This window comes from Cnephaeus nilssonii (assembly GCF_951640355.1).
Source record: "Cnephaeus nilssonii genome assembly, chromosome: X".
Taxonomy (NCBI): Eukaryota; Metazoa; Chordata; class Mammalia; order Chiroptera; family Vespertilionidae; genus Cnephaeus; species Cnephaeus nilssonii.
The window spans coordinates 32,833,072-32,848,564 of record NC_137071.1 but is presented as its reverse complement, the minus strand read 5'-3'; the positions used below and the strand labels follow the sequence as shown (position 1 = coordinate 32,848,564).

Genomic DNA, 15,493 nt, shown 5'->3' with positions numbered 1-15,493 from the left:
AAAAAAGTCATTAAAGTTTCATATAAGTTATTTTTACCAAGGACTTTTTAAGAAAAGTATGGCCATGGCCAGGGTGGCTCTGCAGAATGTCAGCCTGCACACTAAAGGGTCTCAGGTTCGGTGGGAGGCAACTAATCAATGTGTCTCTCTCATATTGATGTTTCTCTCTCCCCCTCCCTCCCTTCCACTCTCTCTAAAAATCAATGGAAAAAATATACTTGAGTGAAGATTAACACACACAAAAATATGAATTGATGTTATTTTGTCTCCTTAGATTTCAAAATTAACTTTAAGAAATGTGCCATTGACTAATTATTCCTATTTTTAACAGAAATAAAAGCAACTAGGGTGTTTCAAGTATACTGCTAGGTACTTATAAAAGGTTTTTCCTTTATTCCTCACAAATATCCTGAGGAAGATATTAAAATTTCCATTTTATAAAGAAAGGCATGAATTCAGAGAAGTAACTTACTCATGAAAATATATACATTTGCTATATATATATATACACTCTTTAATAGCCATATATATATGTACTAGATGCCTGGTGCATGACATTCATGCACTGGGGGAGAGGGGGGTGGTGGTTTCACCTCAGCCCTGCCTGTGCCCTTTAGCAATCCGGGAGTCCCTGGACATCCTTAGCACTGTGGCAGAGGCGGGAGAGGCTCCCGCCACCACCACTGCACTTGCCAGCCATCAGCCCAGCTTGTGGCTGAGCGGCGCTCCCCCTGTGGGAGCACACTGACCACCAGGGGGCAGCTCCTGCGTTGAGCATCTGCCCCCTGGTGGTCAGTGAGCATCATAGTGACCGGTTGTTCTGCCATTTGGTCAATTTGCATATTACCCTTTTATTATATAAGATAGCTGTTTAAGTAAAAACATAAACCAAGAATTAAATATTAAACCTTGTTCTTTAAAACTCCAAGCCTATAGTGCTGTAGTATTTTTCTCTCATATCAAGTCTTGTACTCTGCAGAATACAAAATAGGGATCAACAAACACACAACACACACACAGAAATACACAGAGCTACTCACTTAATGGAAAAAGACTCTCCAGTCATTTTGCCTGAAATGGGGTCCAGAAATGCAAGCTTCAAGCAGCATAGTGTAGGTGGTCCAACCTCATATTTGATTCCTACAATCTTAACAAACTCTTGTTCCTATTTATGAGAATACCAATAAACTATTACTTTAAATATAAATACCTTTCTAACATTTACATATTATTTGATCATTATTGGAACAATTTAAAAATTATCTGAATAACCAACAAATACTCTTGACCCTTATTAATAGGAATAGAAGAATTCAGTAGGTCTAGGGTACAACTCAGTCATGTATATTTAAAGAAAAGAACTTCTCAGGGAACTATGATACTCTGCCTAGTTAAGAATCACTCATCTGGCAGAAATACAGTATGTAAATAATGCAGGTGGACATGTACGTGTATGTCTGGGGAAATGAGATACATTTCTTAACACCCACAATATTATTTTACAGTACCACTCTTATAGATTGGTTATCAGTCACTCTTAAAAGATGACAAAACTGAGCCTCATGAGGACAGTGATTTGCTTGCCAGTTCTACATTATTAAACAGCAGAGCTAGGACTGAAATTCAGGTCTTATTCCAAAGCCTAGGCTTTTGCACCACACACATGCTAACGCCTATAATTTCCTAGAACCACAGGCTTAGAATCTGAAATAAGAAATCAGTTTTATTCATTCCCCTGATTCTAAAACAACCAACCAAACAAAAACTCAACTTTCATCTGATTCAGAATAGATGGTAGCATCCCTATCTCCCAGGAGATGATTATGTAAAGCTTACTTGATAAGATACTTTAGCATCTCACAAACTTAATACAGCTTTTACAAGTATTTAAATCTTTACTTCAGTAAAGGTACATATTTGTATCCTTCCTGCTAAGCATCCTCACACATAAATCCTTCACTTACCTGGAAAAACATTGTAAAATTGCTCTTTTAACTCCTTTTTCAAGTAAAAAGAAAAAAAATCCCCAAATAACAAAACACATGTATATAAACCTACGCAGAAATGATGGTGTATATATCCCTATGCCTGTTTGTGTGTATGTATGTATGTATAAATAAATGAACATGTACTTATAGGTAGAACATCCTTCTCTAAAAAGATACATACCTATTTTACTCAATACAATGAAGCTACATAGGTACTATATGAAGAGAAATAATCCATAAAGCACCACAAAGTTCTGAGCTTCTTGGGATTTGTGATATTTACTATATCCTAAAGCCGCCAGAACTTCCAGGGTGTTTGTAGTCCACACACGTCAGTTTATAGAGCCTCCAGAATGTACAAAATTTTGAGGAAAATATCCACACGATGGAACTACTGCTTTGTTTATATTATAGAATGGTATACACTGGAGGACATAAAGCTTGAAGGAAATTAGGTCAAATAATCAAGATAATAGGTGGCATACAAATTTCGGGAAACAAAATCTAAACCATAATACTCAGCTTTATAAGAGTACTAGAGGCCCGGTTCACTTGGGGGGTGGGGGTGCCTCAGCCCGGCCTGCACACTCTTGCAGTCCAGGAGCCCTCAGGGGATGTCTGACGGACGGCATAGGCCCACTCCCCATGGGCCACTGTGCTTGCCAGCTGTGAGCCTGGCTTCTGGCTGAGCGGTACTCCCCCTGTGGGAGCACACTGACCAGCAGGGGGCAGCTCCTGGGTGGCCAGTGCGTGTCACAGTGAGTGGTCATTCCGCCATCAGGCGGAAACCAGCTCTCCAACATCCCCTGAGGGGTCCTGGATTGCGAGAGGGTGCAGGCCAGGCTGAGGGACCCCACTGGTGCACAACTGGGGCTGGGGAGGGACACGGGAGGTTGGCCAGCCGGGGAGGGACTGCGGGAGGGCTCCATGGCATGTCTGGCCCGTCTCGCTCAGTCCCAACTGGTCAGACCCCAACAGCAAACTAACCTACTGGTCGAAGCGTCTACCCCGTGGTGGTCAGTACACATTATACCAACTGGTCGACCGGTCGACTGTCTGCCCCCTGGTGGTCAGTGCACAGTATAGTGAGCGGTTGAGCGGCCTTAGCATATTATTAGCATATTATGCTTTGATTGGTTAAACGGCTGACCGGATGACTGGACATTTAGCATATTAGACTTTTATTATATAGGAATAGAGGCCCAGTGCATGAAATTCGTATACTGGGAGGGGGTGTCTCTCAGCCCAGCCTGCACCCTCTCCAATCTGGGACCCCTGGGGGGATGTCCAACTGCTGGTTTAGGCCCGATCCCACAGGCAGTCGAACATCCCTCTCACAATCTGGGACTGCTGGCTCCCAACCGCTCGCCTGCCTGATTGCCCTTAACCGCTTCTGCCTGCCAACCTGATCACCCCCTAACCACTACCCTGTAGGCCTGGTTGCCCCCAACTGCCCTCCCCTGAAGGCCTGGTCGCCCCCAACTGCCCTCCCCTGCCGACTGGGTCGCCCCCAACTGCCCTCCCCTACTGGCCTGATCTCCCACAACTGCCCTCCCCTGCTGGCCATCTTGTGGTGGCCATCTTTTGACCACATGGGGGCGGCCATCTTGTGTGAGGGTGTGATGGTCAATTTGCATATTACCTCTTTATTATATAGGATGGTAATTATCTTATCTTGGACACACAATCAACAGTGAGATATGCATGAAATTGAGAAAAAGCCTACAGGCAAGTAAGGCAGCCCTTGGGTTATGTCAGACTTGATGTACATCATTTCGTGGTTACGTCGCCATCTCCCATTTATTTGTAAAAAAAAAAAAAGTTCTGTCATTTTGACGTATGTACATATGTGCTATATGTCTTTTATTATTTATTTACCACAAGTAAAGGTCAGGAATTGTTATCTTTCTTTTAATTTTTTTTTACTGTTTCACTTCATTACTACTGTGTATGTACTCCATGTGAGTGACGTAGGTGCTTATGTAGGTGGGTTCCGATTTACGGCAAAAATCGTGTTACGTCGCTCCATAGGAACGGATCTGCTACGTAACCAAGGACCTACTGTACTTTAATTCCAAAGCTACTTCAATTTCATAGCTAATGAATTTGGCAAACTTACCCTGAGATCCATTTTATTCCATGGTTGTTTTTGTAAATTAACGCTGTATATTTTTGATTTCCTTACAGCTCGCACATAAGCTTCATGTCCTTGCCTAAAATAGATAAGCTAAAACAAAGAACATGACATATTAAATAGCAGCATCTTATTTAACAACTCTATACATTACAACATATATTCCTACAAATGTCCTCTTCTGTTTACACAAACATAATTATAATTTTGAAAAATATGTACAATAAATGTACCTGTCATCATCAAATAATGTTCACTGAGTACTCATGACCATGTAGCCCAAGTACTGCATAATAAAAACTGCACACACAGTCCCTTTCTCCCAGCAGCTTCATAAATTTCTGAAGAAACAGATTTGACAAATGTACATAAAACCCCTATCTTATTTTTAAATATTTAATATTTATTCATATTTTATTAATTTTTTAAATTTTTATTTTATAAGAATCAACATCAGAACTGGCATTTTATGGAAGGAAAATGAATCCAAGTGCTTGGTAAGACCCTTCACATCCTAAGACAGCATTCACTATGATATTCTGATTCATTAAATAAGTTTCTTTCCCATAATAATTTTAAGGAGGTGGTAAAATAGAACATAAAAAAATCATACTATTATTTTTCTAAACGACACTGACACACTCTACCAATCAAAAATGTTTAAGTCAGAATTTCTAACAGCTAAAAATATAAGTAGAAAACTAAAAAGATTTAAATATTAGTATATAAAGATAACTATTGGGGTTAAAAAAGGGGGTAAAAAGTCAATATTAAGTACGTTTTCCAGATATCCTTTTTTATGTATTTATTCCTATACTCAACAAATAGCAGTAGTCTCATAAGATTATAGTGTGTACAGATCCTTATCTTGTTCTATAAAGTCTTCTAAATTATCCCTCTTAAGCCTTCGTAAGGCAGGTAAAAAATATAAGAAATCATGGCTTTGGAAATGCCCCCCAAAAAGCTCTTTAAGTTATTTTTTTTTTAATGCAGCATTCAACAAAGTACATTCTACTAAAATAACCACACAAGCAAGCATTGCTCAAAAATCTAAGTTACAAGATACACTTATGAAAAATACATTTTAATAATATCAAGATAGTCAGCAAGCAATTGCTTATTCATAAAACTATTTGATAGCTATCTCTGGTACACATATTAATAATAGGCAATCATAGGAAGATTTAGTGAAATTTTTATTGGTCACAAGACTTTTAGAAACATATGCAAGGTTTTGTTCCTTCTTTTATTACAATGAAAACATTACATTCCTAATATTAGTCTTAAATTAAAAACTATGTGTAAGCATTTAATCACTCAAAAATGATTAGTCAATATCAGACTATACAAACCAACTAGAGCTCATATATTACAATGTTACCATAATTTTCATAAGAAAATGAAAAAAACATTTTCATCATATAGAATGTAACTCAATTTTTGATGACCAAACCATAACTATGGCTATATTATTCAATCACTAGAGGCCCGGTGCACGAAATTCGTGCATTGGGGGGGGGGTGTATCTCTCAGCCCAATCTGCACTCTCTCCAATCTGGGACCTCTCAGGGGATGTTCGACTGCCTGTTTAGGTCCGATCCCACAGGGATCCCACAGTGGCCTGGTGCATGAAATTCGTGCACATTAAAAGGGAATTAATTAGAGGAAATATGTTAATATTACTATTTGCCCTTTCTCTATAATAGAAGTATGAGAGATGAAAGGAAATGAGTAAAATGTATATGAAAATAATATATGAATTTATTAATAAACAATAACAAAATGATATAAGAACAACAAAGACTTATAAAAATAACAAAAACATATAAAAACAGCAAAAATATGATATAAAAACAACAAAAACATGATATAAAAACAACAATGATGCAAACAATGACTGATAAACTGATTAAACTTATTCTAATATCTCCCTGTATACCACATTAAGAGTGAAAACACTTTCAGAGTGCTTGACTAATTTCCCTTGGGATGAAGTATTCACAACTTTAACGTCACATGCTCTTCGAACTCGAGAGAAAGCAACATATAACTGACCATGTGCAAAAACAGGTTCAGGTAGGAATATTCCTACTCTGTCTAGAGTTTGTCCTTGTGATTTATTAATAGTCATCGCAAATGCTGGCATCACGGGAAACTGTCGTCGAATCAATTTAAATGGGAAGCCAGTGTCAGATGGGGACAAATCAATTCTTGGAATCAGAACAACCTCTCCCTCTGCAGATCCTGTTAATACTTCAGCTTCGATTATGTTAGGTAGCAATCTTTTGATAATAAATCTGGTACCATTACAAAGACCCCATTTACTATTAAGATTTCTCAATAGCATGATGATTGCACCGACTTTCAATTTTAACTTATGACATGGCATTCCCGAAGGAGTAATACTATTAAGAAATTCAATGGGAAAATTTTCCTTTTCAGCATCACCTGTTGAGTCAATGGAATCATCACTCAAATAGGTGTGAAAATCTCCATCGAGTATATCCAAAATTTCTTCATTTAATTTTTGAACGTGCTCATTTTTTGGACAAAGAATTGCGTGTTTAGATATATTTTTAATATTACCTATAGATATACTATTTCCAAAGGTAGCTTCAATAATAGATCCGTTACAAATCATTTCCTGGGGGATTTCAATAATATCCACTCCTAAATGAAAACTGCTATCAAGTTTGCCATCTCCAAGTTTTACTAACCATTCACTAAATACAGGATCCTCTGATCTCATATTTGTTGTAAGAGACAACTTTCTGAAACATCCCCAAACATCACAGTACTTTAAACTCGTTTGTATTATGGCCGATCACATAGCATGTGGCACAACACTAAGACATTGTCGAAAATCTCCTCCGAGAAGGAGAACTTTCCCACCAAATGCAATATTCAAATTCATAATTTCTCTTAGTAATCTGTCTATGGCATTTATAGCATGACTGGATGCCATGGTGCATTCATCAATAAGAAGAAGTTGGGCCTTTTTAATGGTTGTAGCAACTTCACTCTTTATATCGAGTCTAGAAATTGAAGTTTCATTTAATGGAATTGGTAATTTATATTGGGAATGAAAGGTTCTTCCACCAAGAAGTAAATTTGCAGCAATTCCTGTAGATGCTGTGGGTAAAACAGTACCACCATGACCTCTAATATAATGTATTAAAACTTTATACAGATATGTTTTTCCACTACCACCTGGACCATCCAAGAAAAAGCATTTGGGGTGTACAGTTTGATCTTCGATGGCTGAAATTATAGTCTGAAAGGCCGCCAACTGTTCATCATTCAGAGAATTTATCAAAACCTCTGCCTGTTGTCGTTCATACAATTCATCACATGTATTTGCATTTATTAATAAAGGATAGTCCGGAAGTTTGAAATGTGAACATTTCATTCCATGCAATGCGAATACCTCCTGAATTTCGTTAAGGGCATGCGTTTCACAGTTTACATAGGCACCTTCTCTTCAGTGCAATTTCCAACAGAAATCTTCAATAAAATGAGATTTATTCTCACCCCATAATTTGTCTGCAACAGAAGGACATCCAAACACACATATGTATGCAAAAAGTTGCCGTAGTTGTTTGGGCATATTTAGGACGATTGCATCGTCAATCGTATCTTTCCAGATAGTGTCGTCAAGTAATAATCTTCGGTGTTTAGCAGCTTCATGAAATGTATCATAAGTTACACCTCCTACAGTTCGCAGATCCTCAAAACTTAGCGCACCTTTTACATGCAGAAGCAAAAGTCTAAGGTAATATCACTCTGGTTCTCTAAAGCTGACAGTGAACAGTCTACCTAATACTTTATTCCCACCCTTTTGGCGTTTTGTCCACAAAGAATTATTAAACACATAATGCTGTGGAATCTCCCAATAATAATAATTACGTGCATCAGAATCTTCTCTATTCAATAAGAACCAAGCCATCAAAGTTGAGTTATGCCTTTTAGCCCTATCTAAAACTTCAGTAAAATCATCAGTATAAAAATACAAATTCTGATCATTTGGCAAATGAATAGCTAATCTTGTGATTGCATGAGATTGGTCATGCATTCGCATTGCAAAAAGTCTCCAAACAGCCTCAGGAGCGCTCACATACCTGGAGTCAATGAAGTCCTGTACTTCGTCATGATTGATAATATTTTTTTCAGAAATTTTAATATTTGCACAATCGTGCCCTTTATAGATGTATTTAAATAAATATTTCACACTTTTAATTGATGCACAGGCTTCAACATTTATATGACAGTTATATTTAAGGCACAAATATGGATTATAAGGGACAATCCAGGTGTTATCGACAACTTTATTTCCAATAGACATGGTGCTACCAGATCTTCGTTTGTATTTGGGATATCCATCAATATTTCCAATGGTCACATTTTGAAATTCTTTTGCATATTCCTTTGAACATTTTCCATTTTCCATACATGGACTATTTGGATTTTGTATCCCACATGGTCCATGTACCATATTTGATTTTACAATTTGAAAAAGTCGAGGATACTGGTCTTCATCTGGAATTTCTGCCTTAACTATACGGTCAATGTCATCTTCCATTCGTAATTTGGACTCACTATCTAATATCAATATGTGAGCGTGAGGCAGTCCACGTTTCTGAAATTCAATGACATGAATTTTAGCTATTACTTTGCCAAATAAATGGAACTTACATATATAATTTAAAAGAGCATTCAGCTTAATATTAAAAACTCTGGCTACCAAGTCAGGTCTGTTTTCAACTTGTTGCCAGCGTTGTAAATTGTTTGTAATATCTGCCCATTTGGGGTTGCATGTCATAGTTATGAATAAATCGGGCTTGCCATACTTCATTACAATTGCCATAGCATCCTGATATCTCTGCTGCATATTTCTGGGACTACCCTCAAAAGATGATGGAAGTATTACCATTTTACCAATCGGCACATTGTCATTTTCAGATCTAGATTTTAGATAATCCATCAAACCACTATATTTTTCAACTCTCAACTTTGATTGGTTTGCTTTAATGAAATTTATCCGATTGGCCTCCATTTTTTTAAAATATATTTTATTGATTTTTTACAGAGAGGAAGGGAGAGGGATAGAGAGTTAGAAACATCGACGAGAGAGAAACATCAATCAGCTGCTTCCTGCACACTCCCTACTGGGTATGTGCCCGCAACCAAGGTACATGCCCTTGACCGGAATCGAACCTGGGACCCTTCAGTCTGCAGGCCAATGCTCTATCCACTGAACCAAACCGGTCAGGGCTGGCTTCCATTTTTGAATATGAATCCACAATAAACTGTTGAGTTAACTTTCCTGCATTTAAAATAGGATTGAACGTGTACCTCACAGAGAGATGATATCCATAATACTGCATTTGTGTGACTTGTGTCCTTACATTTCGTCTAGTATTATTGTTGATTACACTGTTGTCTCTGAGTCTTAATGCAATATCTGTTCCCCAGCCTTTTCACCATGTGGAAAAAGAATAGGATATGTCATTGCATCTAATGTAGGAAACAGGATACTGATTTGTTTCATTTAAGTGGCACTTGGATTATTGGGATCCGGTTTACAATGAATGAGCAAGTCCCTTTCAAAAGGAGGTTCTCCATCTTCGTTTCTGAATATGACAGCAACCTCGGTTACACGGGGAGAATTATATCTACCTGGGTCACTGTTACGATCATATTTAATTGCCATAGTTACCTCTGTGGGAGCTATACCTTTTGCTGCTGCTTCAGATTGGGCTTCCTTTTCTACCTCATGTAGCATCTTGTACGATTTTGTTAATTCATTTATTTCATGCATGAGGTTATTGATGTTGATCATGAGTCTTTCTGAGCATCCTGGTTTTCTGGCATTGCTAATCGTTTACTGGTAGCTTCGGCTGTATCCAAAATATAGAGTTGAGCAAACTTCCGAGAAACACCATCTGAAGGATGTAAAGTTCCAGTACGGTGATAAACTTGTCCGTGTATTCTAAAACAGTATGGCCCATACCCTGATGGCGATGCAATATTTGCACCCATGGAAGCAAAAGCAAAAGAACTATTTATGGAACGAATATTTTCCATGAAATTTTTACTGTCAGAATCTTCATTTGTCATTAATCTTTTTAAATATGCTGGGTATTCTGGAAAATGTATATCATTTGGACAGACTTTACCTTTGCTACAACATCGAGTAAATTTTCCATCAGATGGTTTTTCATCAGAGAAATTTAGTGATAGGCAAAATTGGCATCTAATAGTCATTGCACCATAACTATGTTCTAGAATTGCATCCTCATGTACTCCATTTTTTATGAGAAGGCAGATCCTACCAGTATTGGTAGTACTTGTTAATGACTGTTCTTTGCACATATTCTGTCTACACTGCCGCCTTCTTTCAAGTTCAGAGGCACGTTGATCTTTAGACATTTTTTGTCGATGACGCCGGCTTCTTTCAGCTTCAGAGCGACGTTTTTCCAATAGCTGCTCTTCAGATACATTCTGTTGCAGTTGCCGCCTTCTTTTAAGATCAGAAGCACGTTGGTCTTCAGACATTTTCTGTCGATAACGCCGGCTTCTTTCGGCTGCAGAGCTACCTTGTTTCAATAGTAGATGTTTAGACATAGTCCCACCTCCCTGCTGTCAGGTGAATGCGAGTCCTGGCTGTCAGGTGGCAGGGAGCTGTCTGACCAAGGATCAATTCTCTAAGGGTGGGACTTCCTCCTCCCTGCTGTCAGATGGCTGTCAGGCCACTGAGAGCTGTCTGACCAATGGGTGATTCTGGCTGATTCGATGGGGGTGGGACTTCCTCCTCTCTGCTGTCAGAGTCTGGGCCAGCACAAAGTGGGACACAGCATCAAGTCCCCCTGTGCCAGAAGACCCAGAGTCAATTCCCCGCCCACTTGTGTGTCCCCTGAAAGCAACATCCAGCTTCATGGAGGGGCTAACAGGCCCAGACATGCCAGAGGCTGGGGAGCAATGAGGCTGGATCTGCCACTGGAGTAGGTGGATCCAGCCTGTCCACTTGGTCCCCACGGCCCCTGGCCGGGCCCATAGGCCCAAACATTCCAGCCTCCCTGCTTAGCCCCAGACACTACAGAGGTCATGGAGCAGCCATGCTTGATCTGCTACTCGAGTGGGCACATCCCACATGACCCCTGGCCAGACACTCCAGGCGCCTCCCAGCTGCACACCCCAGTCACAGGCCGCTGGCAGGTGGCGGGGACCGGCCAGTGCGTGGGGCTTGATCTTTACCAGCCGCACACCCCGGCCGATGGCGGGCGGCGGGGACCGGCCGGTGCGTGGGGCTTGATGGTTTCCCAGCTGCACGCCAGCCGCACACCCCGGCCAATGGCGGGCGGCAGCGGCGGGAACAGGCCGATGCACGGGGCTTGATTTTTGCCAGCCGCACACCAGCCGCACACCCCGGCCGATGGCGGGCGGCGGCGGCGGGAACCGGCTGGTGCGTGCGGCTTGATCGTTTGCCAGCCGCACGCCAGCCGCACACCCCGGCTGATGGCGGACGGCGGCAGCGGGGACTGGCCAGTGTGTGGGGCTCGATTGCTTGCCAGCCGCACACCCCGGCTGCTGGCGGCTGGCAGCGGCGGGGACCGGCCGGTGCATGGGGCTTGATCGCTTGCGTGGGAGCGCGAGTGCCTCCCAGCAGGACTGTGGAACTCGGGAGGGGCTGGACTGGGGTACTCTGGCGGGGCTGGACTGGGGGACTCTGGCGGGGCTGAGAGCACTGGGCGCGCCATTTTGTGGCTATGGGCGTCGCCATTTTGTAGCGGAGTGATGTCTAATTTGCATATTACCCTTTTATTAGATAGGATAGGCTTGGCAAGAAGGCCTTGTTTGTGAAGTGACATCCCCCTAATCATCAAAATGGAGTTAATTATTCTCTACTATATTTTCTATCAGTTAGAGCATGGGCTTCTTTAAAAAAAAACACCACAATATTAGAATTGGAATTAGGACTAAAAATTCCACTATAATTATGCTAAGTGGCAATTAAGATAAAAATAAAGACAATTATTTTCATGATGTCAGAAGTCAATCAATTTATCTTAATGTTCACAGGTCCTACAAAGAATATAAAGATTAAGATTCAGTCACTGTCCACAAGAAATGTATAATTGAACAGAGCAACTAAGACAGTGTATACATAACTATAATAGAATTGAAAATATAAATGCCCTAAGACTGATTAAAGTGAGTGTTCTAGAGGTTCTAAAAGAAAAGGGTTTTAACAGGTAACAATTACCTCATCTCCCATTTGTGGGACAAATGGAGATCTTCGTGGAATAGTATCCAAGATCCACTGAGGGGCAAACCATTCTTCATTGGGCTCCCCTGCCATAGAAACCAGCCCTCCTTTCTAAAATATAGTTCACAAATATATAAGCAATAAATGTAGAACAGCAGTATAAAAATTACAAGTAGAGAATGTTAAAAACATTAGTTGATAACAAAAACTAAAATATACAAATTTTAAACATTTTCCTTTACTAATTAATCACGCACAACTTGTATGCCTATAAAATAACTGAGTTCTTAATATGTTGCTAAATTGTCTGGAAAAAAAATGAGACACTATATAGTATCTAAAAACCAAATTTTACAAGTCTCTAGAATACAACATGAATTCAAATATAAGTCACAATAACTTTTTACCAATAAAATGGTTATAATAAAAAAGCTAATTCTGTCTACTAAAGGAACAGGCTATAAAATGTGTACATTTTAAATTAATGTTAAAAGAACTACATAGGCCGAAACCGGTTTGGCTCGGTGGATAGAGCGTCGGCCTGTGGACTCAAGGGTCCCAGGTTCGATTCCGGTCAAGGGCATGTACATTGGTTGCGGGCGCATCCCCAGTAGGGGGTGTGCAAGAGGCAGCTGATCGATGCTTCTCTCTCATCGATGTTTCTAACTCTCTTCCCCTCTCCCTTCCTCTCTGTAAAAAATCAATAAAATATATTAAAAAAAAAAGAACTACATAGATTAAGTTTATATATCATCCAAATGAAATTATAATGGGAAAGAGAAACCATCATTGAGGTAAAATCCTTCCTATATAATAAAAAGTTAATATGCAAATTGGCTGAACAGCTGAACAACTTATCACTGACCACCAGGGGGCAGACGTTCAATGCAGGAGCTTCCTCCTGGTGGTCAGTGAGCTCCCAGAAGCCGGGCTCACAGCTGGCGAGCGCAGCAGTGGTGGAAGGAGCCTCCCCTGCCTCTGCGGCAGTCGGACATCACCCAAGGGCTTCCCAGACTGTGAGAGGGCACAGGCCCATCTGAGGGACCCTCACCCCCTCCACCAGTGCATTTGTGCACTGGGCCTCACGTAAAACTATATAAAACAATTGAAGAGCCCTGGACAGTGTAACTCAGTTGGTTGGGTGTCATCCTGTGCCAGTTCGATTCCTGGTAAGGGCACATGTCTGGGTTGCAGCTTCAATCCCTTGTAGAGAATATAGGAGGCAGCCGATGGATGTTTCTCTCTCTCTCTCCTTTTCCCTTCCTCACTCTCTAAGAATCAATTAAAAGTCTTTAAAAAATTGAAGAGCCCGCTAAAACTTATCAGACCTTTTCATTTCACAAGTCAAAAATGTATAGAAAAAACAATGACTGGTGCCATGGCAAGAATAACACCTTTAGCCCAGCCAGTGTGGCTCAGTGATTGAGTGTCGACCTGTGAGCCAGGAAGTCATGGTTTGATTCCTGATCAGGGCATATGCTTGGGTTGTGGGTCAATACCCAGTGTGGGGCGTGCAGGAGGGAGCGGATCAATGATTCTCTCTCATCATGATGTTTCTATCTCTCTTTCCCTCTCCCTTCCTCTCTGAAATCAATAAAAATATATTTAAAAAAAGAATAATACCTTTAAACTATAGTGGCTTATTATTTAAAACTTTATTACATTTTAACAAACAATTGTGAATGTTTTAATTTAATAACAATTAAAATAATAATGAAGATATTTAAGGCCTCTACTATTGATAACAGAAAAATTTCAAAAATTCTATTTTAAACTCATTTAAAATCATTTTCTTTAATTTCTCAGGTGGAATATTTTCTTTAGAGAAAGTCAAGTGTTAATGTTAAATAGTCCAATACTAAAGGTAAAAAACACACACAATAAAACCCTGTAAACTTACAAACCTTCTTTCTAGTCTGTTTAGGTTTCTTTTGCCTCTCTTCTAGTGACTTCAAATTCTCCTCTTCAGAGCTGCTGCATATTTTCCGTGTTGCCTGTCTAGTTTGTCTTTTTGGAGGTTGCAAATTTATTCCAGCATCTGCTGTCCAGTCAGAATATTCACTTGATGAATCACTGTAAGTAAATCAAAATTATGAATAAGCCTAGGAAAAAAACAGGTTTGCCTCAGAATTGAAAGATAATCCTACCTAATAATAGACAAATATGCAAATTGACCATACCTCCGACACACCCACAAGCCACGCCCACAAGCCAAGCCCACCATCCAATCAGAGTGAGTATGCAAATTAACCCAGACCAAGATGGCTACAGCCACAGAGAGCAAGGTTTTCTAGATAACAGAGGAAGCCAAGCTTTCCGCCTGCCCTTGCCAGGCCTAAGCCTCCACTCAAGCTACAAAGTTTCAATTATAGAAAGTAAACAAATTCAAACAAATGGCAGCAGGATGGACCTTGAGAGAGCAGGCCAGGGTTGCCACTGGCAACAGGGGAAGCAAAGCTTTCCGCACAGCCTGGCTGGGCTCACCCACTTAAGGCAACAAAGTTTCAATTATAACCCCAACAGAAATGGCTGCCAGCCTCAGAGGGAGCCCCAGGCTTGGCTCTGCTCCAGGCTACAAAGTTTCAATTGTAGAAGGAAAATAAATTCCAGATACCAGGGCCTCCGCTTGGGTTGCCAGGGGTTGTGACCGGCCTGCAAACCACCACAGGCCCCTCGCTCAGGCCGCCCATGCCCCAAGTGAACCCCCACCTGATCCGGGATGCCCTTCAGGGCAAACCAGCTGGCCCCCACCCCTGTACCAGGCCTCTATCCTATCTAATAAAAGAGTAATATGCAGATTGATCATCACTGCAACACACAATATAGCTGCCCCCATGTGGTCAAAGATCCTGCCCCCATGTGGACACAACATGGCCACCACAAGATGGCCAGCAGGAGAGGGCAGTTGGGAGGCATCCGGCTTGCAAGGGAGGGCAATTGAGAAGGACCAGGCCCACAAGGGAGGGCAGTTGGAGGTGATCAACCCTGCAGGAGAGGGCAGTTAGGGGTGACCAGGCCAGCAGAGGAGGGAATTTGGGTGCAAACAGGCTGGCAGCAGAGTGGTTAGGGGGTGATCAGGCTGGCAGGCAGAAGTGGTTAGGGGCA

General features: G+C 40.8%; 1 protein-coding gene across 1 annotated transcript in view; it reads right to left on the bottom strand.

Moving 5' to 3' along the window:
* The window catches only part of BRWD3 (bromodomain and WD repeat domain containing 3), a 178,121-nt gene that overhangs the window by 50,562 nt on the left and 112,066 nt on the right, over positions 1 to 15,493 (bottom strand). The window contains exons 23-26 of the mRNA XM_079765731.1: positions 14,293 to 14,461; positions 12,386 to 12,499; positions 4,108 to 4,215; positions 1,041 to 1,165 (exon numbers count right to left, since the gene is read on the bottom strand). Coding sequence (XP_079621857.1) covers positions 1,041 to 1,165; positions 4,108 to 4,215; positions 12,386 to 12,499; positions 14,293 to 14,461 — 516 coding nt within the window. The remainder of the gene's footprint in view (positions 1 to 1,040; positions 1,166 to 4,107; positions 4,216 to 12,385; positions 12,500 to 14,292; positions 14,462 to 15,493) is intronic.